Raw genomic sequence first — 27854 nt, 5'->3', positions numbered from 1 at the left:
TAAAAAAAATTCTCTAGAAAGGAGAGTGTTGCCTCCATAATGCGACTTAAATGAACATTGGTAAACTGGATTTCAAATGCTATGGTTTTGAGCATGTTCCATGTTCATAAAGTTCTAACTAAAACGAAAGGTGAGTTTATATTTCTTAATTTCAATATAACTTATTTATTTTTTACTTTTAATTGCGTTTGATCCATAAAGTAAATTTCTTTTAAGCAATAATCCAACCTAATTATCTCAAGAAAGATGGAGAAAATTACTTTCAGTTGATCTTAAAAAAAAGTAATAATTAAAAAATAAGTCAATCCTCTCGTGATAAGAGCTGTAGTTATTAAGTCCGGATAGTAATTATTTTTAAATGAAATTTTTATGACGAGATAACTGGTTTTCGTGTTAGGGAGATGTGTTAAGTATAAATAAGTCTATAGTTTGAAATCATCTTTATCTTATGAGCTGAAATATCAGCTCGACGTTGTTTCTTTTTTAAAAGATAGTCATATCTGTTATTCTTTTTGTCCAGCTTGAATGACAGGGTCAATATCCTTGAATTTACTCTCATTAATAACCTGCGATGTGTTGAGTGTTCCCTTCGGATTAATAACCGGTGATTTGTTGAGTATTCTTATCGGATTAATATTAATAGGAGTTTACTACGGAAAATTTAAGAATGAATTACATTCATAATAAAAAGTTTTTTGGCAAGTTTTTCGGCAAGTTTCTCGGCATGTGTTCTAATACTTCAGCACCGTTGTCTTTGTGTCCTTTAATCTTAGTGCTTGTTCTCTGCTGTGTCATTCCATTTTACATATCTACTTGAGATTATAGGACTGTTGTAGCTAGGATTATAGGGGTGTTGTGAGATTATAGGGCTGTTGTCTACTTGAGATTACAGGGTTGTTGTACCAAAGAACTAAAAGTTATGATTTTTCAAGATAATTTTACAACCAAATATACAATCGTGCAAAAACTTATTAAATCAAGAAAAACTTGCATTATATTTTCAAAAATCTAGTAGAACAACATACATTGATTTTGATAAATATAATTTTTAAATTCATTTCGTTCTTTGATTCTGTAATACTTTTTAATCCTCTTTGGGTGATAAAAGTTTCCTACTGTTCAAAAAACTCAAGTTTTTTTTTTATTGTGTAATATTTATGTAAATTCAATATTTTTCATCAAACAAATTTTTAATGTAATTTATTGATCAGTGATCGGTTTTAACATTGGAAATAAAATAAGTTATCTTAATATTCAAACGCAGTTTTAATGATTTTTTGGTACACCTTTTTTGGTTCTATTTTGCTTAAAATCTCTTTCCTTGCAAAAAATCTTTATCTATTTACCCTCTCTACCACTTACTTTTTCCCCATACCTTCCATAAGTAGAAAAGTGGAATAATTCCGAATGGAGAGTTTCAAAGGCCAGCTATTGTTTGATTAAGAGGCAAATACCTTTCATTAAGTACCAGATAAAAAGCTGCATATACTTACGGCTGATGAAGTCAGATAAACTTAAATAGTCTGTTTCAAAGGCCAACTGTTGTTTGATGAAGAGACAAATACTTTCTACCAGGTACCGGATAAAATGCTGCATGTTACTTAAGGCTGATGAAGTTTTTCTTTGTACTTTTCGGTTGATGAAGTCAGGTGAACGGGCATAATTTTTTTTTGAATTTCAAAATCTTTGCTTCAAAATCAATATTATGGATAAAGCCAATAGCTTGACTCATATTTGATGTTTCAGACAGCAGCTGCAATTAATATAATCTTCTAAATAGCTTTATAGGGTTGTCCGCAATGGGGATGTGCACTGCACATCGCCATTCACCCTTAAAGAAGTGATTTACTACACCAAGCAGCAAATAGATCATCATCGGCGAGTAAAGGCTTCATAAGCCAGCTTGTTTTCTGAGAGTTGTTTCCTAATTTTACCAAAAGGTTTTGGATTTCCGCAGTTCAGGAGATTTGCGGATAACTTTGCACCAACAGCATGGATATTTGCTGTTATGGTATTGAATACCACAATTTTTTTCAGTAAACGCGTTTTTATTATTTTTTAAGTTTTAGTTCAGCGTTCCTAACATTCAAATCACCAGTTTTCGCCATCACTTCTGCTTTAATGAGAACATGTTAAAATCGAGTCTGTGTTGACGTCACTTTTTGCTTGTGTAAAACTACTATCTTTTTAAAACAATATTTATTGTATTCTTAAAACATTTATTATTATTATTTATTAATGACTTGTTTTTTTTCGTTAGTTTATTTATATCGCATTTTTTAGCCTTTTTCCTTTTTTCTTTTTTTACGCTTAAAACTACACATCAAAATTATTTCCTAGCGGAAGCCCGATTTCTATCAAAAAATTTTGTGGGCGAAATGTTTTGCTTTTATAGGGGTATAACCGTACCGCGGTTTACCATCTGTCCTTATTAATGTTACCGTGGTTAACTTTCAGTTATTTTCCATTACCGCAGTTTTTCCGTTAGAGATTACTGTATCACTCCGGTTGGTTTTAAAATTCGAATTTATCATAAATTTTAAAAACCCAATGAATTCATAACCTTGTAAATCCTATAAACTCTTTTTCAAAACTTTAAAATATTGGAGGGAAATAATATTAATGTAAATAAACACTCAGCCCACAACAGTCAATCAAATCATACTTAGAGTACAACAATCACGTTAGAAACTTTGCTGTATTCTGACTCCTTCCCTGTTATAGCGCTGACGTCAGAAATTTATAAACATGGCGTCACACATAAATATTCCTTTTAGGGTTAATTGTTTTCAATTAGAGTTTTGTTGATTCCTGGCCAATAGTGATGTAAAAAAAAAAAAAAATGAACTTTTATAAAACTTAACGAAGTTTAAAAAAATCAATCACAACTTCTCAATAAAAAAAAAAAATTTCAAATTCATTCATTTATATTAAGCGAACAACGTGGGTTATTTCCAGCTTTATAACTACGCATTGCTAATCTGTGCACAAGAAGAGTCAAATTTACGTCAAAAAGAAAGATTTAGGGCTTTGTGTTAAAAATTCATCCAGAAAAATTTATTCATTACAAGAGTGTCAACAATTTTACCGCAGTTTGTTGAAAGTTTGGTATGGTTTCCTGAAAAAAAAAAATTTTTGTAATTGAGAAGAGTAAATCCCATAACACTTTGAGTGTCTAGAAATATAGGCGTCCGAAGATAAGGGCAAACATTAGAGATACACCTCTGAGGTTTGATTTTAATAAACTTTTAGAATAGTCGCACTCCTTCTCAGATATTAATCTTACATAAGGAGCCCGTGACAAGAAACATGGTTTCCATAGGCTTTTTAATTATATAAAGCTGAGTCCAGGTGAATCATTCAACATAATAGACATTGAGACGCTTCAATTGTGAACCTTTAACGCTATATAGTAGCAAATAAGTATAACGTCTTTAGGACATGTTAAACTTTAAAACGCGCCCAATTCGAAGTCTTGTTAATTAGCCAATGAAATACTTTGTATAATGAGTTAAATATCTTTTAAAGGCGATTCAAATGCGTGGACGGTTAATGACATAATTAAAAGGACTTGAAAATTTAAAATTTAATACGTCATCTAGGTTAATAAACTTTTACTCTATTTCTTTGCCGCTAACGCTTGGTATATATAAAGTTTAATAATGCTTAAGATTATATTTACTTCAGTTATTTTTTTATATAAAGAACTTAACTTTTGATTGACGACGTTTTGAAAACTTCTTAAAAAGGTACAGATTTTTACTTTTCTGTAACTAATTTGTTATTATTATTTTTTGTATGTGTGCTAAACTAAACCAATTTTTTCTTTGCGTAAAGAAAAATCTTTAAAACGATTACAAACAATAAACCAGCTTTGGTATTAAAACTCGATTGTAAAACTGGAATAAGTGAGAATCTCAGAATTACAACAATATAGTTATCTGTTCAACAAGAAGTCTATCTGGCTCTGATCAACGAACAGTTGTCAAGTGTTGAAATTAAAAAGTTTCGCTTGAAAAATTGGGTAGCAACCCCCGTATATACAATTTTTAAACTTAACGCAAATAATTTGCAAAGTTAAAGTTAAACGCAAAGTTAAACGCAAAGTTAAACGCATATTTTATCGATGTTAAAAAAAGAAATCGTAAAAAAATTCTTAGCTTTTTTTGCTTTTTTTTTTAGTTGAAGAAAAGCACTTTATACATGAAATTTTTCATTTCTTTTTTGGGTAACAACTTGAATAATATTTTAGCTTAAGAATTGTAAAACAAAGTTAGTTTTTAGTAAGTTAATCCTAAGATTGAGTCAGTTATGTAAACGATGAATCCACGTCTATCTGCAACTGTAAACGATTATTTATGACACAAAAATAAACTCATATTCGTGTCAAATATGTCAAACTTGTCTAATCAAATTAGTTCGTTTAAATTCAGGAATTTAAAAGTAATTTTATCAAGGTTTTAATCTTAAGTTACAAAACAGAAAACAAAAGAAGACAGTGCCATACATACATTTTTAGCGTATATTTTAAAATCAGTGCGGGTCTTTGTTTCTTTGAAAAGGTTCTGGTTCGATTAATTTTGAATATTCATAAGCGCCCTTGCGGCATTTTGCGGCATTTTAATTTAAAGCATTGAGCTTAAATGCACCACTTATTCCCTATCAAAACAACCAAAAAATTTGAAAATACAACCCAACTTCGTCGAATTTTTTTAAATAGATACCTGACAACTCTTAATACTTACAAAGAGTCAAAGTTTTGGCTCCAACTTTCTTAAAATCACTTCCTTCGTGGATTTTAAGTTTATAAAAAATTCTATTGATAATCAAGAGGGAAAATTAGTAACGGAATTTTAGTGCAAGGAAAGTTTGAATATTGGGGGTCTTTTTACATGAAATGTCTAACGTTAGTTTCCTTTAGAGCCATTTTACACCGTATCGGTGTAACCTAAGAAAGTACATTTTTAATCACGAAGATATTTTAGAACTATGAAAGTTTTTGCATTTTCACAAAATTCTTAGTGTTATGAAAGCATAAGTTTTATAATTTCGACCCCAAATATGATTTTCGTAATGCTATAAATTGGATCAGATATGATTTTAGGGGCTTCAGTAGCAGTAAGCTGGTAAGCGGAACCCAGCAATTATCTTCTCGTGTCAGCGACATAAAAAATATTGATAAGTCTTAATGATAAAACCGATATACCCAAAATTGTCACTCAAACATACCAAAAAATCACAAGACTTTGCCTGGAGGTTTTTACGTCCTTTTTTTTTTTAATTAGATAAAAATCTCTGTTTTAGACCTCTCTCTTTTTCATTTCTTTTTTAAAACCTTTCTCTTTTTCATCTCTTTTTTTAAAGCAAACAAACTGAATATTTTTTGCTTTCAAAGGAATATTGAAAAACACCACCAGTTACAATTAGGGAATGGATTGGCCTTTGCATCCTGACTCTGGCCGTTGACCTTGTAAATATTCTTCCTGCTCTATTACATGTAGCTTGTTGAAAAAATCCCTCACTCTTCATCCAGTTTAAAATTCTCGTTATAAAACAGGTTTAGAGAAATTTTTCAATTTTATTCTTATAGAAACCAACAAAACCATCTGAGTAGTAGTACATTTTCGTAAACTGGTAGGTGTGCTATGAATTAAGATAATACTGGGTACCATACACAAATCCAGTATTATAATGGAGCAAATCGATTTTAGACTGAAACTCGTTTTAAGTTTTGAATAAATATTGCTGTTGGACACAGAGTTAAAAGAGTTCTTAAACTCTATTGATTGTAAGACCTTGATTGTAACTCTTCAATGTTGTTAAACTGAGAAGAAAAAGGCTTTGCATTTATGACATTTTTGAACAGCTTTGTTTGAATAGAGAGCACCCTTTTTCGACTACCGTAGTTTTTACGAGACGATGCTGAAGTGTAAATATTTGAACAATGATTTTTACACTTGATGACAATAAACATTCTATATGTCTATCGTTGAAGGTAAACTCATCTTTAATTATTGTCCCAATGCCAGGCCATTCCGAGTACCTTAAGATTATGCTTAGTAAGTTGCATGATATCTTGTTTACTAAATCCTTCTAAGTAGCATTTTATTTTATTACACCAGCAAGGAGTTTTACATTTTGGTGATAGGTATGCACACACACTGTGTCCCAAGAGCATCAGCATTGACCTACTTTTATTTATTTTTTTTTTGAGGTTGTGCGGTTTGAGCTGCTAAAAGATAGTCACATTGTGAAATATCATCCCTGACATTTGTCACGTTTATTATTTTTGCAGAGAAAAATGTAATTATTCCAGTTAAAAAGTTATAGATCAATTATTGGTCTATTAGAGCAATAAAAGTATCCGATATTTTTAATCTCCAAGGCCGTTGGTTATTCTTTAATGTGCTCTAATTGACAAGTTATGACGTCATAGCGTTACCTTTTTATTCAAATCGGGAAAAAAATTCCTTTTGATGCTCTAAATTTTAACTTAATTTTTTCTGGAATAATTTTAAAAAATGACTACGGCACGCTGAACACACAAAAAATGTACCAAAAAAAATTGAAAAACTAGGCTTGGATGCTTTGAGATGTAAAGGAATCGAAAAGGAGAAAAGAAAAAAAGATAACCTAACATTGAGATAATTAACGGCAGCTGACTACCTCTGTAGAAATAAAATTCCTTTCGATATTTTAAAGAATTGGGCAACCTCATCACAAACATTATATTTAGCGGAAATTGATTTAAAAAAATAATGGAGAATCGAAAATGAAACCATATTCAGGAATTTCAACTAACAATCCAGGAATTTCAACTAACTACACTAATCACATAGAGGCATAACGGTGTGACAAACCCACTTTAATAAATTGTTGTTTTATCTTAAAATTGTTTTTATATGATTTTTTGAAAAATTTTACGAAATCTTTATTTTGTCACTTAAAAGAAATAGCTTCATTTATTCAAAAAATATCGAATGCTTTTTGTATTACGTTACAGTTTGGTGCATCAATTTTACCTTCTAAATAACTAGCTATTGATAGTGTGTTGATTATTTTGTAGATTGGAAATTCACGATATTTGTTACCACTAAGATGTATTGAAAACATTACTAGTATGGTGCATAATTGTCCCTTTTTAGGTTTTAAATAATCGAGTTCAATTGCTATGGTGTTACCATCTGCATCGCTCGAAAAGTGTTAGGTAGCTATTTTACAAATGTAAAATTTGGTAATGTCTATATTATCTTTCATGTTTGGTGGAGTTAGTAAACTCCACATTCTAAATAAATAGAATTTTGCAGTCTTCGTGTCATGTGGTGGGTTTCAGATAACTTCGTCGCCAAGTTATCTTCAATCTACCAACTTCAATTTTTTATCTAAGATCTCTTCGCTTTTACATTTATTGTCGTTTTTTATCTTCCTTTGTGATGTTTTCATATTTTTACCTCTTTTTAGTACTTCCTGTTTATTTTTTAATTCTCGAAAGTTTTCATAATACAGTCGAAACCCAATTATTATGTTGTTTCTTGCTCAATTTTAAACCTGGTTTGTTATTAGACTTTCCCCAAGAAGCGCATCAAATATGGGTTGCTGTATTCCTAACGTGTTTGAATCTACTTTTAAGAATGGTTTTAGGAATAATTTGGTAGCAAAATATGTAACAAAATAAAATGCTAAAAGATAATAAATTAGTTTACAAATTAAAGATTTCACATTATTTTTACTTCAAGTCGCTAAATTTTAAACTCCAGAAGCATTTAAATTACCAGTTGCGCAGAGCGACACAAGTCGACAAAAGGCACAAATGATAGTAATAATAAAAAAGACACCAAAAGTACATTATGATTTGGACGAGTGGAGGCAGCTTGCAACAGTTCAGAAAAGCGAGGCTGCGTGTAGTTTAAGAAAGAACGACAGTTGTCCTAGAATTAAAAAAATAGAGATTGGAAAAACCAAAACATGACGTGCATTCGATCGCTACAATTCAACCGGCCTACGGAAGATTTTGTTAATTTCTCTCAACTTTTCTTGGTTGCAAACATCGTTTGTCATCAGTGTTTCAGTACTTAAACTTAATTATATTATAAATTCGACACTATTATCAGAAAATATCAGAAAATTGTTAAAATGCAACAGTGGTACATATAAGTTCTAGTTGATTGATTATAGATTCACAAATTTACAAATAAATACTTGGCTTCGATCTACGATATCGCAAAAGTAGTTAAACGGATTGGCAATACTCTCTCCTCACAAGGAGATGACTGACAAAATACAATTGGTATATGTTGCTAGTAAATTTGTTGACTCATTAGCAACATATACTTAAAAATATACCAAATTCGTGAAACCCCCCCCCCCTCCCTCACTATGTAAAATCACCCTAGATCTATATTTTATATAGAGTAAATCTAAATCAAGATTTAAGCTTTCTAATTTTCTCCAGAAGTTTTAAGCCATTACTGCTATTAATGCTAAATCTTCTTGACGTTATCTAGCAGCAACAGTGAAACGTGACCCCCTGACTTTAAAAAGTGTTGCGTGGGCCCTGATCTATGCAAACTTATATAGCCATATTGCAGTTTGCGTAATGTTTTAAACCATATATAATATGGTACAACATACTTGAAAAAGTGTGCTGGTTTTTGAAATATATGTTTGTTAAGTATGCTTTAATTATGCTGAATTTAAAGGTACATGTTTGCAGAAAATGTTTTTCTTTTACTTATAATTCTGTAACAACAAGGTTTGATGGTAGTTGTCATCAACAAGGTCATACACATTTAATTAGAATTAATCAGAAAGAACAGTTCAGTACATCCAATATCTGAGATGAAAATTAATCAGAAAGAACAGTTCAGTACATCCAATATCTGAAATGAAACAAAACATATTGAGTTTTTAAGTAGATTTTTGTGCGCTACTTTTGTAACGAGGCTGCTGAGAACATGACTAAGATGTTTTTTCCAACAGTGACTCTAAAGTTATACCACATGAAAATCATCTGTATTTTTTTTAACAGCAGTTGAAAAATGGGGGAGTGGTATTTTAATACCTTTCATTTGTAATGTGTTTTGTTTTAACACATCCCTAATTAATATTTAAAACGTCAAATATCTCAACATCTAAAATCAAAACCCTGAATTACTGTTTTAATTTGAAAAGTTTTCATATTTTCAACATTATAAAATATTTATATTTTAGATTGGAAACTAACGGCAAATATATTTAAAACGACGTCAAAATCATGAGCATTAGTTGTGCAATATTTATGGCTTTATTATCGGTAGCTGGTAAGTAATCTTTTCTTGCATCGTAGCTAACTAAAACCCTCTTTAATTTAATACCATTGTAGCTAAATTTTGATCATTATTTTTTTTGTACACTGAAGGCTTCATTCATTTAAAGTTTTTGTCTGACGTAATCTTTTACGTAAATGGCCTCTCGCTTTGGTTTGTATGAGTTAGCTTGTATGAACGTAGTTTTGGGTTGTATGAGGTAGCTTGTATGAACTTAGGTTTTTAGAGGATCTTATGCTTATAGTTTGTTTCAATTTTTACTTTTTTAATTTTTACTGTTTTATTCTGTGTAAACGAAATTAGTAAATGAATATTTTTTTTTTTTTTACTGAAGAGCCTATTTAGGTAACCTCAAAAAAAAAATTTAACTTACTAATTTTAAAATTTATGATTAAAATTTATTGTCAGTTTTTGTTGACCAGACAGAAGTAGTTAAATTTTGTAAAATGTGTGACTAATAATGCACGGCCAGATTTGTTTTCTTAAATTTGTCTTTCCGTTACGTCATTTTTAATGTTTCCATTTTAAATCTGTCGCTCATTACTGAAATAAATATTGGTAACAATTGATTATCAATTTCCTTCGCTATTCTTCATTGTTCTATACACAAAACCATTATTGATTGCTTGATATGTTTCAAGTGCCCAAAAGGATGCGCTGTGGGAATATTTTGATAACAATTTCTTTAGAGAGTGCAAAGTTATGAGACCATTAAAAAAAAATCAGCTAATGGTTAAGGTTTTGTTAAACCATCAGAAGAAAAAATTTTAAAATATTTTGTTGAGACTTGATTAAATATTAACAATACCAGGCAGTTAGCACAATCAGATTTATTCAGAACTTATTTGCTTAATATTCCAACTTTTCTTTAAGTACATTACTACTATTATTTATATTAGGATTCAGACTGCTTTCTCAACTGTTAATATTAGCTTTAGTTAAAGAAATTTATGCATGATATCTTTTCAGAGCTTTGAACTTCATTATCCTTTTTCTAATCAAAATTGAAGTATTTTTTAAAACTTTTACAAAAAAGACTTTTAACAGTATAAACTTTTTTTGCATTTTACTGCACCTTTTGAGGTGAATAATATCTTTATAAAACAGTTAAATCAAAACACAACAACTTAAGTTAGATTTATTTTCAAAAGGATATAATTTTGCTTTAACAAGCCGATTTCAAACTGATTCATCGATAAGGCATTTCAGTGAAAATTGTCAAATGGGTGGTGGCAGATTTTCAGTCAAAAGGTGCAGAAAAATCCAAGTAAAGTTTTTACTGTTAAAAATAATTTTGCATTGTTTTTTTTTAAATGCTTTAATATTTTTAAGAAAAAGATAATGAAGTTGTAATATATTTAACTGTTCCTTCATGACACCAATTAAAGATTTTCTTATCTAGCATTGTTGTCAGCCAAACATTGTCACTTATTGCTTTACTAAAGTATGGTATACAAAAGCATACAGTACACAAAAACTATCAGTCTACCATTAAACTAATTTACTCTGCTAGGAATTCTAAAAAATGTTTTGTATTTGAATATATTCTGTATAATTCGCATCTTAGCATCAGCAAAAATAGGAGGAAAAAACATTATTAATGGAAGTGGCTTTCTATCAATAAAAATGGATTCCACTCCAATTTTCATGCTTTAATTCTTATTAAAAAAGTGTTTGAATAGTAATTTTTGACGCTATAAGTTGGGGTTTCTTGAGATACAGTAATCTTTGCGGTCATAATGTGTCAACAAAGACACTGACGGCCTCCACCTTTGACTCTTTTCGGGAATTGTGTGCCACGTTGGAATTGACAGTTTTGATTAGTTTAACAAGTTCCCCGTAATTTACGTTATGCACTTTCACTAAGATGCAAATCATTGCCATTTTTTTGACGCACCTCCGCCAGTTGCTGAGGCTGTACTACTACAGACATATTTGTGCAGTTCATAGTATCATACTAGTAGTGTACAGTCAATCACATATGCGCTTTTAATGAAAACATTAATAAGCATACACTCAGTATATAAAGTGCAGTCTTGTGGCTATAAAAAAACTCACTGTTTGTTAAAACCATGTATTTAACTTGCAGTTTCTCCCATTATTCACCGGTGGTGGCTTCAATAACTTAAAATTCCTGAGCCGATTCATTTCTTGTTAGATCCGCTTCCTTCTTTAATGGTCACTCCTTTCCAAGCTGATCTGTAAACTCCGACTTGTTTTATTTATTTTTATTCAAATGTTTAATTGTATGTTGTACTCATAAGAATGTTGTCTTCCTTGTCGCACTATTTTTGTTTCTCATGTGTTAATTTACACTTTTTTTTTCTTCAATATTGTTTGTTGGAGTTAGACAATTATTGTTGATAATATTGATTAGAGAAGGATTCGTAAGACAAGGACATTCAAATGTCTGAAAATCTTCAAATGTGATTTGAAATGTCTTCTGGTATTTTAAATGTTTGAAGAAAAAAAGTTGTCAAAAAAAAAGTTTAAAAGAAATCTTTATGTTTAGCGATGTGAATTTTTTTTTCTCTTTGAAAAAGAATATGATTTGTTCCAGTAGCTCCACAAGTCTTTTACTGGTATTATATCAAGAACCTTTGAAGTTAATGCCCCATTACTCCTTTAAAAATATTTTGTTATGCGTCATAACTTTGAATTTCATGAAAAAAATATAATTTTTTATCAAATTCAAATATATCTGCGACCGCAAGTTAATTGAAGAGCGTTTTTCAAAAGGAAAGTCACATTTTACGAGAAAACTAAAAAAAGTTATTTAAACTTTCAACAAACATTGATTTCTATTTTTGTAAGAGAATAGAGTTTTTTGATCTTAACTTTTGCAGACTACATTTAGCAAAGTAGAAACGTGTGATATAAAACTAAATGAAGCCTTTAGTTTTATATCACACGTTTTTCGTATCAACTTTTTTTGTGATCCGTAAAAAGAAAAGAAATCTGTTTTCGCGATTCTAAACCCAACATTGAGCTTTGTGTAAAAAATCTTTTTAAAATTAGAAAGTGATGAAATATCCATATTGACTTGGTTTGACACCTCCAAGTTTTTCAGGTCTCAGACACCCATTTTTGAAGAAGTATTTTACAAATATTATGCAGTCTTTTTATTTCAACATATCAAACAGAAAGAAATGTTGTCTTAAAAACTAAAGCTGTTTTACAACTCCTACTGGCAATACTGTAGTTTATTGAGTGTTTCCGTTAATTAAAAAATTCCTTAGCCTGTGTCTTTTTACTTGAGCTAATTTTTAAAAGTTCAGAAGAAAAGCATCCTGTTTAACTTTAAATTCTGCAATAAACAGCTTTTGGAAAAAGCTTGAAAAAAAATTGGTATGTTTGGATTGGTATAAAAAGAATTATTTGTATTTTTAACAAATAGTATAGTTAAGCAACTGTTAATTGATCTTTAGAAGAAATTAAAAGATATATTTTTTAAAACTCAAAGATATTGTAAATTATAAAATTTAAAGTTATTGCTTGGTTGAAACTCATAGCTAACAATAGGAACTACAAAAAGTGGCTGGTCTAATACATCTGAGCTCACCAACAATATCCAGGTTGCCAAGATTGCCTGCTTTACTTCTTTTGTTGCTGTGCCTGCAAGCGCTGACAAATATTTTTCTAATAGATGAATATCTCTAGCGCTTTTTCGGCAAAAAAATGACTTATGTCCCTTTTGAAAAAAGCAATCTTCAATTTTAAAAAGCCGCAGTTATTCCATGTTAATATATGCATTGAAACTTAATTAGCTCGCAAATTATAACCGAGCCAAAAATTAGTAATGTGCCGGAACCAGTTTATGCCGAGTCTCCGATTCCGGGTACCCGGCTGAAAAACCGGGTCCGATTCCGGGTATCCGGCACCGAGTCCATTTTTTTAAAAGTTGGAATACAAAATTGTGAAATCTCTAGCGATGAACTATTCATACAAATTACGCTTTTTACGCTAACTAACCAAAAGTTATGTGGCGGAACTACCATTTAGCAAAACCCTGCAATGCAGGGTAAGGGGCCTGAGTTGTAGGTGCCTAAATTTTTTTAAAAGTTGTGCAACAGTTTTTTAATAACTATACTTAGTTTAAAATTATTTTTCTCTCCTGGTGGTTCAGGCCTAAATAAAATTTTGTGTGGAAGGGGGCAAAATTTGAAGTTCCGCCACTGAAAGTTTTATTAGGGAAAGTAAAAGATTAAGAGAGACAAAGAATTGCAAAAAAAGGGTAGACTTTCTCGACTGTAGTCTGATTAAAATAAAACAAATTTAAACAAATAAAAAGAACTTAAACAACACTTATTTGCTTTATCATATTTTAATTGTTTTATTAACTTTAGATTGTAATGAACAAACATTAGGTATTCTCCGTCATCTGCTTTTAGTCTGCTCCTTGTTGCTTCGTATATGTCCCCACCAGCACTAAATAACCTTTCACTTTCTATTGATGAAGGAGTTGCTGTAAGATATTTTAATGCCATCTTTTTTAGTTTTTCAAATTGCATTCCACATTTACTTCACCACAAAAACGGACAACCTGTATTTTCTAAAAGAGGCAGAGATAAACAGTTGTCTATTTCTTGAGTAATTGCAGACCTTAATATTGTTTGCTTCTTATTTATGTCATCAACTTCAATATCTATTAGTTCTCTTTCTGCCTCGGAACGTTTTTCACTCTGCTTTCTTCCAGTTCTCATAAAAGTTACATCTTTAAAACAATCATCAATGCTAATTAATCCAGTAGAGGCTGGAGCTTTTACTATTGGAACATCGTCGGAGTCAGAGTCAACAACATCTTGCGCTCCTTGCATTTCTTTCCATGCTTCTTCAACCCACTCTATAATAACATTTTCATCTGCATGTTGATAAAATAATTTATACCGTGGATCAAAAAATGTTGATACACATAACATTTTATTAAGCAAAAATTTATCAAGTCTTTTAGTAACAGATTTTATTAGTTCATCAATCATCGTCATCATCCCAGCGTATTTATCACTTGATGAAGCTTTTTGTAATAAAACTTTTAATGCAAGAAAAGATGGTATAATTATTGCGCAAGTTTCGTCCCTCCTACCACATTTTTTTGTTAAATTTTTAAATGGAGCAAGAATGTAAACAAGTTTTTCGACGATTCCCAATTGATAATTAGTAGGATGTTTAATTTCATCAAACTCTGCTGCATAAGGCGCCAAAGGAACTTTTTGTTCAACCGTTCTTTGTAGCATTTCAAACGAACTGTTCCAGCGAGTTGGAACATCTTGTTTCATTTTGTGAGGTTCAGTACTTAATTGCTGCTGAATTGATTTTAATTTTGCACATGCTATTGGTGAATGATTAAAATGGGTCGTAATTCCTCTGCAAAAAGTTAAAATTTCCTTGATGGTTGTTTGGCTAAATATAGAGTCATGAATACATAGCTGTAAAGTATGGATAAAGCATCGAGTTGATGTTATTCCACTGTTTTTTACTGCAGCTTTCATATTGCTTCTATTATCGGTAACAATAAGATGAATTTTGCTTAACGGGATTTCAAAAGATTCTAAACCTTTTGTAAATACTCTTTTATATGAACACCTGTGTGATTTTCCGGAAAATGAATTACTCGAAGAACAGCAGTTTCTTGGGAAAATTTAGTTGGATCTATCCAATGTCCAGTAATGCTTAAGAATGCGATTTTCGCAGTATCCGCTGTCCAAATATCTGTCGTCAGAGACAAATAGTTTGCCGCGGAGATTTTTATTTTCATATCTTCAAACAGTTCATCATACATGCTAGGAATTACGTTTTGGCTGAAATATGTTCTACATGGTAATTTGTAATTGGGGTAAGCATCTTTAATCAGTTCATTAAATCCCGTATCTTCAACAATAGAAAATGGCTGAATATCCAATGTGATAAGTTTGCCTATTATTTTATGGATTCGAAAAGATCTGTGGTCATCAATATTCCATAGTTTTTTTTTTTGTTTAAAGCATGAATTGTTTTACTTTGTACTGTATTGGTGGTAGAAGCAACTGAGGTTTCAGAAATAGACGGAAATGATTGAACCTTTTTTTTTTCCCTCAAGTTCAAACTCTTTGGAGTGCTTTAAACGCAAATGTTTTGCCATTGCTGTAGTTCCATAAGGCTTTAAAGATTTTCCTCCTCTCGTAACTAAACTATCACACATAATTTGCACTTGCTCATATGAGGAGTCGTGCTTATATCAAAAAACTTCCACGCTATACTTTTTTTATTCATAATTTTTCTTTCAAATAAAATTTCTATAAAGATAATGAAAGTACGTTTAATATCAAACGTTTTCGATTATTTTATATAAAACATGATTTTTTTAACAATACGCTCGAAATTAAATTTATAAAAAGTATGTAAAATATTTACCTTACATCTCTACTTTTATGATTTGTGCTTGATACAAATGAAAAGCGCTATCGGCATCCAAAAGAAGAAAAATTATCTTGTGTTCTAACAGATTAAAAAGAAGTTATTAAATATTTTTTACTCCCATTCATTTTATTCGTATTCTCAAATTATTTTATTTAGCGTTAAAGTTTTTGTATCCGCATAAATTTTTTTGCAAAAGTATATTTAAAAATATTTTAAGTGAGATTGTTTTAAGTTTATAGAACTTTGTGGTTATCGACTACATAACGCTCTTAGAATTATATCAAGAAGTTTATTGGTTGAAGTTTATTGGTAGAAGCTAAAATAAAAATCAATTTAAAATAAAAAAGAAGATACCCGGTGCCGGGTACTGCAACAAATGCCCGATACCGGGTACCCGGTAAAACAGCCGATTTCCCGGGTCCCCGGGTCCGAACCGGGTACCCGGCACATCTCTACCAAAAATCTAAAAAGTATAAAAATTATGCGTAAAAACGGCCAAAAATGAGCAAAATAAGGTTACAAAGAAAGTTAAGACTGCGTTAGATTGCGAGAAATTAATAGATAATATTAGGATTTTTCAATGTCAATTCATCCTGTTGAATTTCTTCATTTTTAGCTCAAATTTAGTAAATCATGCCAAAATTCCTTGTTTTTTTGACTTAGTGTTCATTTTCAATATAAAAAATGTATTATTATATAAAAGCAACACTGTAACAGCAAGTATTTCAAAAACATCAAGCATTTATCTAGTGGAACCGAAGACAATTATAACCACCCCTTGCCCTGGGGGTAAATTGTCTTACTATTGCTGGAAAACATAGCTTTGTCGCGCTGGAGGAAGAGTAAGGTTTTCATCGAAAAATATTTAATAAACATGTTAAGCTGTTGTTGTTTACTATTATTGGCAGTTGATAAGCACATTTTCTACTGTATCTAGTAGTTTATAAAATACAAGAAGCCATCATCAATAATCTAAAAGACGTATACAGGTTATTTATTTATCCAATGGTTGTCCAGTCCAATGCTATTATTGGAAAAATATTACTTATGCTATCACAATTTGATTTTGGAATAGATGGAAGATGAGTGTTTTTTAAAACAAATCATGAAAAGCAGGCTTTTAATATGCTTAGGAGGAACAGTTTTTAAAAAAAGTTGTTTTTCAAATTCTATTTTAAATGGAAACTCTGCAAGATATGCAATAAAAAGATTATTGGCAAGAACTTTGTGTATGTACCAACAAAAATGTGGACAAAATCAAAAGTATATCTTTGAGAAAAATTAGGAGCATTTAGAATGACGCATAAAATTTTGTTGTATATTTGCTTGAAGGTTGGGATATAAATTTGGACATAAATGTAATAAAACAAAGCCTTATATCAAAACTTAAATATCAAAAATGTCTTAATCTTTTCTGTAAGCTTTTTCTTTCATTTCTAGCTAAGAGATGCAGTTTTTTCAAACAAACAATCACCTAAGTTTAAAAATATTGTTCAAGCATTCATATAATCTGAATTCTATGACATTTCAATAAGAAAATCTAACCACATCAAGATATATTTTGCTAATATGTTTTCTATTGCTGAATAGCCTGTTTGATAGATTTTTAGATCTTTTAAAGAAGTTAAATAAACAGAAATAGACCTTTTTGTATTATTTGATGTGAACTCAATACAAAAATGTCTATTTCTGTTTCTTTAACTTCTTTGTAAAATCAAGTTTTTTTTTGCTGATATTGTAGTTGTGTTAATAAACTATATGTAAACTATATATAGAAACAATCTAATTTTATACATAAGTAATTGTGCTGTTTACTAATATACATTTCAGTGTTTCAGGAATTCTTATTTCAAAACACTTAAATGTACTTAAAAAATACCACTGAACAAAATCAAAGTTACATGGCATTGGTTCCCAGTGTAAATATTGTTATGCTGTTGCCATTGTATTATTTGTCATTCTGTTGCCATATTATACAAAGCTCAGTTATTTGTTTAAAATAATAAAAATCATAGATGAAATTTAATAAATGTTTTGTTTTTGTTTAGTGATAGCAGAAAACATAAGTTTATTGGTAAATCCATTATCAAAACCTATTGCATTGATTAAATGGAATGTACCTGCTGATCTTTACAATGTTTATTTTAATCAGACAAAAGCTATTTATGGTAATGGTGGAAATACTGAAGTCAGAAAAAATACAACTCAACCAGAGATATCTGTCAGTCTTGGTACTATTTTTTTGTATTTATACAGCACTTTACACACACCTTTTTTGAATTTGAAATCTATATATATATATATATATATATATATATATATATATATATATATATATATATATATATATATATATATAGATTTCAAATTATATATATATATATATATATATATAATTTGAAATCTATATATATATATATAGATTTCAAATTATATATATATATATATAGATTTCAAATTATATATATATATTGTAATATATATATATATATATATATATATATATATATATATATATATATATATATATATATATATATATATATATATATATATATATATGTATATATATATATATATATATATATATGTATATATATATATGCAATTTTTTTCAATAGATTTTGACTCTGAATATAACATTACAACAACTTTCACTCGCAATACGGTAGAAACTGTTCACAGTAATGTTGTACTGAAAACACCTGATAGTAAGTTTTTGCTTTTAATTTTTTTATGTGTGCAGTAATTATAAAAACAAAAGGCACATTAGAATTGTTTATAATTCATATAAATTTAAAGACAATCCAAGATTAAGTGATTGTGAACATTCTAAAACCTTCAATAAAAACTGCCTAAAAATTGTTTCTTCAAATGCAGTTAAAAACATTATATTTAGGAAAAAATATTGGTTTATGATGCTGTTAGAAAATTGATGATGGAGGCTTACAAGAATAAGGTTATGAAAGAATAGAATTTTCAGTGATGAAAGTAAATCTGAAGTATTAAAAGCAAACATATATGGTTTTATCAGTAGACATGATGATTGTTCAAAATAACTTATAGGAGTTTCAACAAGATATGACTTTGCTTACATAGTGGCACAGTCTAAACCTGGATCAAACAAAGTTACTTTAATGTCCTAACCAGCTCAATCATCAAATTTAAATCTTATGGAATTGGGGCTGAATGGACAAATAATTAGTTAAGTTCAAAATAAGTTCCAAATGTTGTCTAAAACAAGAACTAGATACTATTTGTATAAGAGTGGTAAAAGAAGTTTGCAACAATCTTGTTAAATTAATGCAAATGACCTGCATAGGTTACAAAAAAGCTTGTAGTGGATGTTTTTAAATACTAATTTTAATATTTTGTTGTTGCACTAATTTTGATTTATTGATTTTTGATTATTTTTATTAATCTGTTTAGTGAAATATTGAAATATAATTGTATGTTTTAGTATGAAACCTTGGTACAACATTTATTTAAGAATAATTTTTTTTAAAAAAAAAAAAATTAAAAAGAAAATTAGGTCAAAATCTTCTTTATTTTTTATTGGTACTAGGGTTGAGTTTTGACTGGATTTTAAATTTGTTGGTAAATTGCTATAAAGTAAAAAATTTTCTGGTAATTTAAAAAAAAAAAAAAAAAATCTCTCCAATTAACAACAAGTTTTGATCTGCCCAATATTGCTAATGAAGTGGAATAAGCAATAAAAGACTAAAACTTCAATTTTTAAGAAAAAAAAGTACCTTGAGAAAGCACAGAATGTCAAGCAGGTTGTTGCTCAATCTTGATTGAATTTATGTAATAAATATTCCAGCAGCTAAAAATACTTGCTCTTATTCAACAATTGTGAGAGGAATGAAGTTAATATGATTGAACAACATCTCAAGATTCAAGCAGTTCTCTTGTATGTTACTTCAAAGACCAGCATTTTCTTTAAAAGTTATGTCTGCTTCTTTGCTTTTTGCTGGATGGCCTCTCTTCTCGGAAGAAAGATGTTCTTTATTTTCTTTTGATCCATTACCACTCTCAATCTGATCCATGATTACAACATCATTTGTGGAGAAAAGCTTTGAAAGCAAGTACTTTTTAGTTTTCTGAAGATTGGTTTTAATAGCAAGTTAAAAATTTAATGTTCTTCGATTTCATGAAGGGATTGGACAGATATTTATAGAGACTTATTAAATTGCTTCATAATTACATCTTTCGGTTTAATGCACAAATTCAATTTTTTAATCAGAAACTTGAGGACTCTCTCTACAATTAAAATAGTGTCATTTTTCCTTCAAAGTGTTTCTGTTGCCAAATAAACTGTTTTGATCTCAGTCAAGAGGTCCAAATCTACTTTGGTGCAAACCTCATATGGAGAAAAGTTGACCAGAACAAATCCAATTTGATTTTTGATTTTGAGAAATTGCTGAATAATTGCCAATAAACTGTTCCATCTTCTTTGGCGGCCAAAAATAAAAATAATTTTAATGTTATTTGCAATTTTTCTTACTGTCTAAGTCCTTGTCACTTTTTTTTATTTTCAAAAAACTTCCTCATCAGAGTTGTTGCTTTCATTTGCTATGTCTGGAATATATTCTTGGTACAAAAACTCCTGAATAAGAGCATATTTTGGGTACAAAACCACCTATAAAGGAGTTTTTGTGGCCATGAATGACAAGAGATGAGCTCCTTGAGTGTAGCAAGTTCAATGTTACGTGGGAGTAATTTTCCAAATTATCATTGAAGTTCAGTGACAGAACAAATGGCAAATGCAGTGAGGTTTAATTCAAATTCTTCCGCTTTTTCTGAGAGCATTTCTCTACTTATTCTATAAGAAAAGACCCAGAAAAATGTGAACATTCTATTTGTTAAAGTGTTCAAACTAAATCCATCTAAGCTGCCACACTGGAGAGAGTGTCTTTGATTGACTTGGTATTTGGTGTTGCTTTTTTCTGATTAATGTGAGAAGCTTAAAGTAAAGCATCTTGTTCCAACTTGTGTGAATTGAGTAAAATATCACTTTATAAATACATAATTTTTTAATTTACTGTGTTATTCCAATGAAATGTAATATTTTGTCATTTTAACAAAATAGCTGAAAATCGTTTTTTTTTTTTTTAATGTTTACATTTTACCATCAAAATTTACCCGTAAATCAGTAAAAAATGGTTAAAGTTCAACCCATGCTGATGAGAGTTATAACTGAACAATTTCTTGTTTCAGTAAAGTCCTTTGTATTTTTAAAGTCAATACTAAAATTGATAAAGAAATACATTGGAATGTGTATATAATATGAAATATATTGAATATTATTGGTACTATAAAGAAGTTTTAAACAAAAAAAAAGTTATGCATCTGTTTTTTTTTTTGTTTTTTTTTAAATGTTTTTATATTAAATGATTATTTGCTTTTAGCACCTAGAGCTCTAGTTGTTTCAAGTAATTCAGTGAAAGTTCTTCTGTTAGATTTTCCTAATGCAAAGTATGTTTTAAGTAACAAACTTAATAGCAGATTTTTTTTTTCATGTTAAAAAACAAATTAAACCAATTTTTAAATTGGAGAGTTTTTTACTTTTTTTTTTTAATAAAGTAAGTTTTTATAAATACTTTTTATTTAAGGTATCATCAACTTGTTGTGTCAAAAGTGCCATCATCTCGTGTATTACCAGATCCCTTGTCCATAAATACGTCTGATCTGATTTCAAAATCGCTACTTAATCAAACATCACAGAACATGTATGTTACACTGATAGTGAATGCGTCAGTGGTCCCAAACGTTTTTGCGGTTGGAAATAACATGACGTTTTCTTATAACAACATAAGTATGATAAAAGTATTTCAGTAAAAAAAATCATTTTCTAAAGTTTTACATAATTATTGTTAGTTAAAAAAATTTCTAGTTGAAAATGGATGTTGATTTCGGTTTGTAAAGCTCAAAAAATAAAGAGTAAAATTTTTTTTAATATTTTAATTCATGAGTATGTAGTGTTTGTCAGCTTTTAAAGTATCATTGTAATTTCATGAGTATGTAGTGTTTGTCAGCTTTTAAAGTATCATTGTAATTTTAGAATGAAAATTGGGTTTAATCGATTTTTTTTATGTTTTCCAGCAGGTTAATATTTTGTGGTTGAGAATTTTTTTTTTGATTGTTTTAGAAGTTCAGAATATTCCATTAGAACCAAATGCACAGTATGTTTTCTTCCAGCGAACTTTCATAAGTGATACAGAATACTTCTCCTATGATTGGACTGATGCTATTCAAACAAATCCAGCAGATGTTATTGAAGTATTTTATGGTATTCCAGCAGTTATTACAATTGTTAAACACTTGCTTTTATAAATATTATAAATGTTAAGATGATAAAGTTATATCAAGTTTGAAAAATTTACAGTTAACTTAATGAAATTTTAATATAATTAATGAATAATAATTGAACAATTAGGAAAGCTTTAATTTAAATGAGTGAAAAAGAAAAAAACCTTAAACACTTTTAAAATTTACGCAGGCCCGAACAATACTTAGATTTAAATCAATAACTCTTCGATCTTAGTTTAACAAATAAATATTAAAACTGGTTTAAAACTGAAGATCTGGCCTGAACCGGAACACTTTATTACTTCAATATTTAACTTGACAACAAAATATTTCTGATCATCTTCTGTCCTTTCATGAAACCTAAAAAAGTTGCATGAAAGGATAAGAATCACTGAACAAACTTTCCTTAATCTTATACAAAGAAGCCTCGCTTTAGCGTATACAAAGAAGCCTCGCTTAAGTCAGGCTACCATTAATCTCTAAAGTTTAATTTTATTCGCTTTTCAGAAAACATTAAAAATGTTTAAAACAATTTAATTTTTTAAGGTGTTTTTTATCTGTAAATCTATGGAATATTTTCTGCAGTTTAATTGTGAATATTTGATTGCAGTGAGAAAAAAAGGGGTATTTAACGTATTACTAAAAATTGATTCCTAACAAAATTCACCAAACTATTGTGTTAAATAAAATGCTTAATAAAAATTACTTGTGATTCCTACATTTGTTTCTTTCCCTGTAATATAAAATCTAATAATCACTAAATGAATGTATTTATTTACTTATAGTATTTATTTGCATTAATACCTTTCTACACATAAATTATTAAAAAAAAACAACAAAAAAAAATTAAAATATTAAAGTTGGATATTTTAGAAACTGAGGTTGTTATGATAACAGGTGGAATTGCTATTGGCATATTATCTATTATATTCCTAATCATTTTGATATGCCATTGGAAGTATTCACGTAACTATACACCAAAACCACCACAAAAATCAAGAATAGAACACTCCAAAAGGTTAAAGACAGGTAAAGTAACATTATTGTATAGTGTTGCATCAAATAAAACTACCATAATGATGGTGATGATTATGAAAATCTTAATGATGTCAGTGGTTGTTGTGGCTCTATTGGGTATAGCACTAAACAGTTTACCTTTTTATATTTTTTTTAGACCCTTGTCTTCCTGTTAAAGATTCTGAATTTCAGAATCATGTAACGCACATGAAGTTTAACAATTTTAAAGCATTCAATGATGAATTCTCCCATATGCCCAATGAAATTTGTAGTTATAATGATTTTTCAAAACTATCTGATATGCAAAGAAAACGTTTTAACAACATCCCTTGTTTTGATAAATCTCGTGTCCAAATTAAATCTGATGATATCTATTTGCATGCAAACTTTATACCTGGTTTTACTTCTGAAAAAGATTATATTATAATGTTAAGTCCAGTGCATGAAGAAATAGATGCATTCTGGAAAATGGTTTGGGAAAATAATGTTAAACATATAGTTATGGTAAGTAAAAAAAATTATATTCATAAATTTATTATTTTTATTATTATTAATGTAATTATATATAGATGTATACAGAATTTTAGCTATATTTATAACACAGGAAATAAAGAATATATATTTTTAGCAGCTTATGCTGGTGCAGCAGTGTATTCAGGGTGGGTGTGTGTGTGTGTGTGTGTTTTGGGTGTTTAAACACAGAAATATACACACCTCTTTTTGTGATCAAACATTTTTTAAATTAAAAAGATAAATGAGTAATAATGGTATTTTTATAAACATAATTTTCAAACTAATTTTAACATTTAATAAATGAAAATGAATACTTTATAAAATAAGTTTAATTAGAATTATTTAACTGTTTTTTTTTTTTAATAAAAAAATGCCCCCCTCAAAAATTCTTGTTAATACCCGTGATTGCAAAAATGTTCTATTGTTTTTCTTTTGCAGATAGGTGCTTTGGTTGAAAAAGATAAATCAATTTGTGCGCAATATTTCCCATCGGATGGTGTTTTCTTAAGTAAATGCTCATTTGAAATATCAGTTATAGCTACTCAGGAGTTTGCACACATGACTTTAAGAAAATTTTTATTAAAGCTTGATGATGTGTCACGTAAAATTTGTCACTACCAATTTTTAAGCTGGCCATCAGTGCAAGTGACCCCTCATTTACCATCTACGTTTCTTCAGTTCTTAATGTTCGTTTTTAAAGAAACATCTGAAAATACAGCTCCTATAGTAAGAAATTTAAAATTCAAATATATAGGTGTATTTTTTTGTTACTTTTATTACTAAAATTTTTATGATTTAAATAAAATTGATTTTGAACTTGTTATTTTACAGATTATAGAATTTCTTTTACTTATAAATTTTAAATTTGTTTTTAGGTTGCTCATAGTTCTTATACCAGTGGCTCTGGTAGTATATTTGCATGTGTAGATACTCAAATGCGGCGTATTGTTAAACAAAATGATGTAAATGTACATAGTAATGTTTTAGAGATACGTAATCGTCGTCATGATGGCATTAAATCTTTAGATGAATATATATTCATTCATGAATGTATATTGGAATTTATTCTGACAAAAAATTTTGTGGACATACCCATTCATTATTTACCTTCCTACATTGTAAATGTCAACAAAGACAAATATGGTAAACTTTAATACATTTTTTACTTTTATATTTGTGTGTGTGTGTGTGTGTGTGTGTGTGTGTGTGTGTGTGTGTGTGTGTGTGTGTGTGTGTGTGTGTGTGTGTGTGTGTGTGTGTGTGTGTGTGAGTGTGTAAAACATTTTATAAAAATAACTTTAAATATTATTTAGAATATGAATAAATTTGTTTCGGTCAATATTTTTTGTTTACTTCTTAGTTCTTCGATTCAGAGATGAGTTTGATTTTATTGTTAAAAATCTATACAGTAACAGTCGTAAATCTTTAGCTGCCAGTCTCCCGTGTAATAAGGCTAAGAGCACAGATGATTGCATCAAACCATTCGATTACAATAGAGTAAAATTAAGGAAATTAAATGGAGAAGGCTCAGACTTTATTAATGCTAGTTTTATTGATACTTTTTCGAAGAAAGCATCTTTTATTGTTGCACAAACCCCCAATATTGACTCTATGGAAGTCTTTTGGCGAATGATATATGAAATGGAAGCTTATGTTATAGTCATGTGTGGTCAGGAGATTGAGCAAGGGAATGTAAGATCTCTGATTTTATAATTCACATATTTTAAAATCTTGTTTACTAGTTTTTCATCTGTGAAAGCTGTAAGAAAGAAAAAAAAATCGTTATAAAATGATAACAATTTTTAAATAGTAATAGTTAAAAATAAGAAATCGAAATAAATATGAACTTCTAAAAATCTGACTTCGTTTTTTGTTTTGTTCGTTTCTTTAAGTTATGTGCAGAGACTTTTTGGCCAGAACAAGGTTTTATGATGGTTCTTGGAGATCTTTCTGTAAAGTTATTATCTGAAGAATCTCATTTTAGAGATGTAATTCTTCGACGCATACATTTACTAAATAATAAGGTAAAATCTAGAAACACTATTTTTTAGATAGTAGTTTTGTTATACGATAATGCCATTAAGAATGCTTGTTAAACTTATGTATTTTTATTTCATTCAATGTAATATATGCATTTTCTGGAAAGCAAAAATTTTTTAAAGCAAAAATAGATTTGATAATCACGTAAAACTAATCGCTACATACAGAAGTGTAACTAGTATATGCACTGCAGAGGGAGGTTTTTTAAATGTTATCAGTCTGATATTTATCAGTAATAATTATCAGCGTTGGAAATCATGTTTGATAAAATGAATAAAAGGTCTCTGATAAAAATCAATATATCAGTGATTTTTATCAATAATTACATAGGTAATAACTTTTCAGCATAAAAATCTTAACATAATTTTGCATATTAAAAATTGAGCATTACTAAAGTAACTTTTAATGCTTAACTCAAATGTGTAATTACATCTCTCAAGTAATTCTGTTGTGGTATTGTGGTTCATACATTTTAGTACAAAGCAACCTTCGAAAATCATGCATTTGAAAGATCAGTATTGTTCAAACGTTAGTAATAGATGCATGTGCTTTGTTCTGATTTATGATTAGAAAATCACCTATTGTGTTAGTGAATAAAAATGCCAAAGAAGTGTGAAAATGATTGACTTCTGTAATCTGTGCAGGGATTCGACATTCAGGAACAAAGCATAGTATGACTCCTAGTTAAAAATTGTTATGAACTAAATTTTGGCTGTAAAGTTGTTATACAAGATATAAGCTGGGCTCCCTCACATCTGCTGTTCAATAGATTACATAAATACTAAAACCTGGCTCAACGGCTTCAAATGAACGAATGTTTTCCCTGTAAGAAACTACACACGATATTAGATGAAAACATTATAAATAAATAGTACATACAACACACTCTTTATACGCTTTTTGGCTGGTACTACAATATTAAGAAACAATGCTCATAAGATGACCAGCTTTAAAAAAAAATTAAATCCTCTTGTCTGCTTTGTTCTCTATTAGATGTTTGTTTGTAGTTTTAAAATTATTGTAATCGTCCTTCTTAAGTTTTGCGTATAATTAAACTTTTCTTTTATTGCTTAATTTCAAAATTAGAGTGGAGAAGAAAGGTTAGTTGTTTTTTATCAATATCTCACTTGGCCAAATGACGAGAATATTTCCTCTGATTCCATGTCCAGCTTAGTGGCAATTATTCAACAGTCTGATTACTGGAAAGAAAAACTAAACGCCAAAAAAGTTACACTGGTATCAGGGTACGATCATTATTTTATCAGTTGAATACTAAATAATAGGTTATATTTAAATTAAAATCATTGTAACCTGTCTAGGCCCTATCAGAGGGAGCTAGCAAATTTAATTGCATGACCCTAATGATTCATCAGGGCCTTCAAATTTATCTTGAATATTATAATTTATTAAATATGTGGATGGGGTGGAGCTCCAAAAATGTTTAGATGGCCTAAGTCTCACTCCACCTCAGGGAGGGCCTCCTTAATTATTGTTGTCTCTTTTAGTTAAACTTAAGAGAAATAAATTACCCTTTTTTTCATCATAATTATAGTAAATTTGTTTTTAAATAGTTCTGATCCCGGACGGTCAGGTGTTATTATTGCTCTGAGATCTCTCATAGAGGAGAGTCATATTACTGGTAGTGTGAATATTGTTCGTACAGTGTATATGCTTCGTCAACAAAGACTTGGGATGGTTCAAACAAGGGTGTGTTTTTGTTATTTTATTTTGTTTATTTGTTTTTTTTTTGTTTTGTTTGTTTTGTTTTTTTTTATTTACTGATATTTTTTTTTTAAGGAAGAGTATTCTATCATTTATTCGTGCACGTTGGAACTTACCAAAAACATTCGCAAGCGTGCTGTCATTTCGACTGTAGAACCCAATAATATTAATGCTAGGATTGGCGAAAACATTTTTCCTTCAGGGTATTTAAATCCTCCTTCAAGAAAAGCCTCTTTCATCTCGCTTAACACTATCGATCTTCAGATGCAGCAACCTCTTGAGGTCATAGATCAGATGTCTGTGCCCTCTTTAACTTCTGAATTTTCTGGTGGATTCTTAGGAATCTCCAACGAAGGATACAATACAAGTCATGAAAGCGATGATACAAAATCTTCTCAGGATACCAGTTTTTAACGGATTACTTAATGCTTTTACTTTTTTAAGAAAGTTTTAATTTTGTAATTTAAATATTGTGTTTATATAGTATTTATATTCTATCACTAATTCTTATAAAATATTTTTATATTGTTCAATTTTTCAACTAATTTC

General features: G+C 29.3%; 2 protein-coding genes across 11 annotated transcripts; one reads left to right on the top strand and one right to left on the bottom strand.

Moving 5' to 3' along the window:
* On the top strand, positions 1 to 27821 carry LOC145191906 (receptor-type tyrosine-protein phosphatase S-like). Of its 10 annotated transcripts, none has more exons than XM_090088004.1 (17): positions 90 to 130; positions 7146 to 7207; positions 9211 to 9299; positions 17750 to 17932; positions 18323 to 18412; positions 21113 to 21179; positions 21317 to 21519; positions 21853 to 21993; positions 22887 to 23042; positions 23188 to 23534; positions 23982 to 24269; positions 24419 to 24686; positions 24904 to 25235; positions 25436 to 25567; positions 26670 to 26827; positions 27155 to 27290; positions 27381 to 27821. In XM_090088004.1, exons 3-17 carry the CDS (start codon positions 9254 to 9256, stop codon positions 27717 to 27719), a joined length of 2886 nt encoding a protein of 961 aa, XP_089944130.1. In that variant the 5' UTR covers positions 90 to 130; positions 7146 to 7207; positions 9211 to 9253; the 3' UTR covers positions 27720 to 27821. The 10 variants fall into 10 exon arrangements, with proteins under 10 accessions (XP_089944142.1, XP_089944130.1, XP_089944173.1 ...); XM_090088047.1 differs by having other exon boundaries at positions 94 to 130; positions 17750 to 17922; XM_090088000.1 differs by lacking the exon at positions 90 to 130 and adding an exon at positions 3617 to 3749.
* LOC149894681 (zinc finger BED domain-containing protein 4-like) lies at positions 13611 to 15983 on the bottom strand. Its single transcript, XM_090065627.1, has 2 exons — positions 15696 to 15983; positions 13611 to 15577 (listed from the first exon to the last, which is right to left on the bottom strand). Exon 2 carries the CDS (start codon positions 14792 to 14794, stop codon positions 13829 to 13831), a length of 966 nt encoding a protein of 321 aa, XP_089921753.1. The 5' UTR covers positions 14795 to 15577; positions 15696 to 15983; the 3' UTR covers positions 13611 to 13828.
* Positions 27822 to 27854: the final 33 nt, after the last annotated feature.

This window comes from Hydra viridissima, unplaced genomic scaffold (assembly GCF_058129835.1).
Source record: "Hydra viridissima isolate aposymbiotic clone 2 unplaced genomic scaffold, HvirCarnegie_v1 scaffold_1, whole genome shotgun sequence".
In the NCBI taxonomy this organism is placed as follows: Eukaryota; Metazoa; Cnidaria; class Hydrozoa; order Anthoathecata; family Hydridae; genus Hydra; species Hydra viridissima.
The sequence above is the reverse complement of the archived record's forward strand: the minus strand, read 5'-3'. Positions and strand labels throughout refer to the sequence as shown.

What these genes read in the sequence shown, in the direction of transcription:
- LOC145191906 (XM_090088016.1), top strand. Translation starts at nt 9,254, where the DNA reads ATGAGCATTAGTTGTGCAATATTTATGGCTTTATTATCGGTAGCTG. An exon ending in GTTTTCTTATAACAACATAA is followed by an intron (nt 21,520 to 21,852) that starts GTATGATAAAAG and finishes TGATTGTTTTAG; the next exon opens with AAGTTCAGAATATTCCATTA. An exon ending in AGGAGATTGAGCAAGGGAAT is followed by an intron (nt 25,236 to 25,435) that starts GTAAGATCTCTG and finishes CGTTTCTTTAAG; the next exon opens with TTATGTGCAGAGACTTTTTG.
- LOC149894681 (XM_090065627.1), bottom strand. Translation starts at nt 14,794, where the DNA reads ATGAAAGCTGCAGTAAAAAACAGTGGAATAACATCAACTCGATGCTTT.